The 4933-nt window shown below is 36.5% G+C and overlaps 1 protein-coding gene across 1 annotated transcript; it reads left to right on the forward strand.

Moving 5' to 3' along the window:
• The first annotated feature begins 402 nt into the window (after positions 1-402).
• LOC136804997 (uncharacterized) lies at positions 403-3841 on the forward strand. The gene is made up of 5 exons (XM_067061530.1): positions 403-637; positions 719-902; positions 1028-1128; positions 1362-1697; positions 3837-3841. The coding sequence occupies exons 1-5, from the start codon at positions 403-405 to the stop codon at positions 3839-3841; spliced, it is 861 nt and encodes a 286-aa protein (XP_066917631.1).
• Positions 3842-4933: the final 1092 nt, after the last annotated feature.

Genomic DNA, 4933 nt, shown 5'->3' on the forward strand with positions numbered 1-4933 from the left:
CACCCTCAAAGTTCTTGAACCTGTTCCAGACAAGGAAGAGACTGCGGTAGAAACGGATAAAAAAATAACACGACAATTGAAATTGGTTATAGGCGCAACTTATGGTTCATGTTTTGTTGGTATGGTTCATATGTTGAGAAGCACATCGACAACTTCTAGCCAAGAAATGTTGGCAACAGCTGAATCATTAGAATCTCACTTTAAAATTGCTGCTTGGTTTACTGACATGGAAGGAGGTTTTGGAATAAATTCATCCTTTTCCAAAAATCTGCAAGCTCTGCTGAGTCAGCAATCAATCTTATCCCATGTTACTTTGGTATGCGAGGGCCTTATCCCAACAATAACAAGTGAGAAGATCGCAATTGGTGTGAAAGCCTTTAGTGAATTCGATCCTGCATCCCCATGAAACAATTGGCAACTTTGCACAATGAAACCCAGAATGCGAATCAAACCGTAAGCAGTGCTGCTGATAATGCTCGTGAAGGAAAGAAAGTAACAGAGCTGCGTGCAACTGACGTCAAAAGCACCATGGCTGCTCTTAGCGAGGTCGATGATGGAAAGAATAGCGTTTTGACTGTCAACACAATCATGACAGCTATGGATGAATACACAAAGGGAGCGAAAGAAGGAAAGATTGGTATTCCAATCAATTTCTTCTTGAAGAGTCTTACCAAGCAGATATCGCAAAAAATGTGTTTTATCCAAATATTTCACTAAGGAAGAGCAGAGAAGAAAGGAGAGCAAGGGAAGAAAGGAGAGCAAGAGAAGAAAGGAGAGCAAGAGAAGAAAGGAGAGCAAGAGAAGAAAGGAGAGCAAGAGAAGAAAGGTGAGCAAGAGAAGAAAGGAGAGCAAGAGAAGCAAGAGGAAGAGGCAAGAGAAGAAAGGAGAGCAAGAGAAGAAAGGTGAGCAAGAGAAGAAAGGTGAGCAAGAGAAGAAAGGAGAGCAAGAGAAGAAAGGTGAGCAAGAGAAGAAAGGAGAGCAAGAGAAGAAAGGAGAGCAAGAGAAGAAAGGAGAAAGGGAGAGCAAGGGAGCAAAGAAAAGAGAGCAAGAGAAAAGGAGAGCAAGAGAAGAAAGGAGAGCAAGAGAAGAGAAGAGAGCAAGAGAAGAAAGGAGAGCAAGAGAAGAAAGGTGAGCAAGAGAAGAAAGGTGAGCAAGAGAAGAAAGGAGAGCAAGAGAAGAAAGGTGAGCAAGAGAAGAAAGGAGAGCAAGAGAAGAAAGGTGAGCAAGAGAGAGAAGAAAGAGAGCAAGAGAAGAAAGGAGAGCAAGAGAAGAAAGGTGAGCAAGAGAAGAAAGGAGAGCAAGAGAAGAAAGGAGAGCAAGAGAAGAAAGGAGAGCAAGAGAAGAAAGGTGAGAAAGAGAAGAAAGGAGAGCAAGAGAAGAAAGGAGAGCAGAGAAGAAAGAGGGCAAGAGAAGAAGGAGAGCAAGAGGAAAGGTGAGCAAGAAGAAGAGGAGAGCAAGGAAGAAAGGCGAGCAAGAGAAGAAAGGAGAGCAAGAGAGAAGGAAGCAAGAGAAGAAGGAGAGAAGAAAAGGAGAGCAAGGAGAGAAAGGAGAGCAAGAGAAGAAAGGTGAGCAAGAGAAGAAAGGAGAGCAAGAGAAGAAAGGAGAGCAAGAGAAGAAAGGAGAGCAAGAGAAGAAAGGTGAGCAAGAGCAAGAGAAGAAAGGAGAGCAAGAGAAGAAAGATGACACACACACAAAGGGTGAGTAGCCCAGGTAGTAGTAACCTCGGAAGTGGCGACCCAGGTAGAGACAACCCTGGAAGTGACAACCCAGGTAGTAACAACCCTGCAAGCGGCAACTTAGGCAGCAGTACCTAACCCTTAGCGGCAAATCAAAACAAACATAATGGAAGATAAATAATCGATTATATTGATATATTGATGGTACGATGTGTAGAAATAATTTATTGAGGTAATACAAACAATTTATGATTCTTAATTGTTATATAATTATAATAGTCGAGTAGTGCAATAGCACTTACTCTGACTACAAAGTGTGTGTTCGTAAAAAAGTATACTCAAAAATGAAAAATTTGTTGAACGGTGAAAAAGAATGCAGCTATTATATTTTGATTTTTATCACAAATATAAAATTGAATTATGAAAAAACTTTAAGCTTAACCAACTTAAGTCTTAGATTAGCTAATTAGTGAAAATTCATTGCGAAAAAGTCTTCGTTTTAGAGATATGAAGCTTCAAGCACACCAAGTTGGAGATAAAAAAGCTGAGATAGAACATTTTCAAAGCAAAAAAAGCCAACTAACTTTTAATTGAATGCTTTCTTTTATATGTTATTTTGAAGAAATTTTCCATTTTCAATCAAATTTGTCGTTAATGAAAATCTGGTTGAGTATAATTGTTTCAGCCATATATGGAAAAAAGAAGAATTTCTCATTCTGTTGCATATGAAATCAACTTTCTTAGACATTTTTATCTTTTGTAAATTTAATGTTAGTTACGAGTTAATTTGGAATAACTTAATTCATCTTCACCTTCAATGTTGAAAAGTTGCACACTTGATATCTCTGGGACTAAAAAACCTTCTAAATTAAATTTAAGCACAGAGAGCTGAGTAGCTTTGCTTTATCAGCTCTACTAGAAATTGAAATTACTGACTAAGTGATTTTTTCACAGAATTACCTTATTTTTACATTATATTTTTTTTGCGGAACACACTGTATAGTACGGTTTTACAAACTTGCTAATGCAAAAATTTCATTCTTAATAAAATATCTCTAATATGATTTTAGATTGAACAAAAGAAATTACGGTCTCACTAGGTAGATCTTAAAAAGAGATTGCGGAGAACCCAAATTCGACTTCATTTACTTATATCAATGTAAGGATAATTCGATTTGAAGTTGGCCCGTTTAATGGGACAAAAAGATTAAACGACCCCAAAAAAAAATAAAGTTTGAAGATTCAATTTTGTCAACAAATGACAATTTATAATGTTTTCATGCTACTTAAAGCAATTTCTTGGAGACCCAAGGATTGATTCACTATCGCTGTCAATTCAATATAGAAGGTACTCAAAATTATTAATATTTTAAGGCAGTAATTCTACGACTCTGTCATAAGGATTTCTGAGTACCGTGTGTAACCGTCATTTTAGTTTATGTATTAATAAAGTTTCCCGAGTTTTTCAACGTCACTTTATACTTTACCTTTTCTTTATTTGATTTCTAAAGTTTTTGCAATTTTTCTGGAAAATGGTGATTTTAATATATTTGTCATGACCAATAAATATCATATTGTTTTATTCTAAAACACCCCTGTCTCAGTGACCATGTGAGAATTTATTAGCGAATGGAACCTTCACTGGGTCTGTGATAGTCTTGAGGTTCTTCAAAATTTTTAACTAACTTTCAACCACATGATTACACACAATACAATTCTACATAGAAACCTTTGTTAAGCTGGGTACATCTGTCGACATATCCTGGATGTCAGCTTTGCATAGGATTTGGTACGTTCGCAACATAGGGCTTTCTTTTTTAATTTACGACTTTGGGGCTGTTTATATGGATTTTCGAACGCTACGTCAAAGTTTTTGACGAATCAAATTGCTAAAAATAGATCACGTGGGGTTCGAAAATAAATCCCACGTTACCTAGCCAGGCCAGCCTGCCTCCATATAAATATCCCCTTAATCAAACATTTTCAAAATGAATTTTTAATAGAACAGCTCATTGTAAAAAAGAATTCGGGAAGCTGTTTATTCGTCACAGTGAATTTTGAATTTCAAGTTTTGGAAACATTAAGATTTTGAATTTTGTATCCTCTATTTCAACCATAAAAATGATATATTCATTCTTTTTTGTTCTTCTATTTTTATAGGCTAAGAAAAGAGATAAAAAGTAAAAGGATTATTATAACAAATGATGCTTATCATTAGGCATTATATAAAATCGACATCAAAATTTTCTACTAGATGTTTCGGTAATTATATACCATTACCATCCGAGTATAACTCTTGGTCATTCTGTTTGTCCAAAATTAATTGAAAATTCTAAACGAATTCGTCAGATTGAAGAGCAAGAAGAGAATGTCCAACATTTGAAATATCAAATCAGAAGTCTGCAAAAGCTAAAAAAGAGAATATTATTTCAGCCATGATGAAAATTGTTACAAGCAGAACAGAATTTTGACTTCTGAAATTGCTTCATCAAGCCTCTCAGAACTGTCTGACACTGAATCAAGCATACAAAGACTTTCACAATCATGGAAAGTGCTTGGTGGACCTTGAAAAGTCAACATTAAGAAAAGACGTGTGCCATTTGGGAACAATGCTGTCCGGTTAAACACGCGGTACTTCCCTTTAAATGGAGAAACAAGAAATCAAGATTTTGAGGCAAAATTGCTTGATATGAAATCCTTTATTGGATCTGAGTTGCACGAACTGGGAAGCTGCATTAGCGGAAAGGTTTTACAAGCAGTCCACCAGCAAACCATTAAACAGCTGGAAGAGAATGATATCACTGGAACTTTGGTCGTCACTGCAGTATGCAATCATGCAGAAGCAAGCAAATTCTCTCCAATGGTTTTTGACATCGAGAAAAGTGTTGAATTGTGGAATTCTTTTCATAAAGATGATTTTTTTGAAGAGACTAAAGATCTTGTAGAAGATTATATTCAAGATACAAAATTAAACAATAACAGCATTTCTTACGCAGCACGGGCTTGTCTATGGATCCTGCTTTGTTGGTATGCTCCACACGTTGAAACAGAAACCAGCTGGATCTCTTATTCACCCAAGTTACCAAACAGTCTTGGCACATGTTAGCCTGGTAAGCGAAGGTTGCATTCCGACTATTGCAAGTGACAAAGAAAGTGACAAGAGGTGCAAAAATACTTGCAGAGAAGCAATTAAATGACACCAGAGGAATGATATTTGCCCTAAGCTATGCTGATATAGCTAGAGATAATGTTTTGGC

The sequence above is a fragment of the Clytia hemisphaerica genome, unplaced genomic scaffold (assembly GCF_902728285.1).
Source record: "Clytia hemisphaerica strain Z4C2 unplaced genomic scaffold, Clytia hemisphaerica genome assembly, whole genome shotgun sequence".
Lineage (NCBI taxonomy): Eukaryota > Metazoa > Cnidaria > Hydrozoa > Leptothecata > Clytiidae > Clytia > Clytia hemisphaerica.

Bases quoted from the DNA above. Each gene is read 5' to 3' on its own strand.
- LOC136804997 (XM_067061530.1), top strand. From the start codon at position 403: ATGAAACAATTGGCAACTTTGCACAATGAAACCCAGAATGCGAATCAA. The intron at 638-718 runs GTATTCCAATCA...TATTTCACTAAG, and splicing joins AGCGAAAGAAGGAAAGATTG to GAAGAGCAGAGAAGAAAGGA. The intron at 903-1,027 runs GTGAGCAAGAGA...AGGGAGAGCAAG, and splicing joins AGGAGAGCAAGAGAAGAAAG to GGAGCAAAGAAAAGAGAGCA.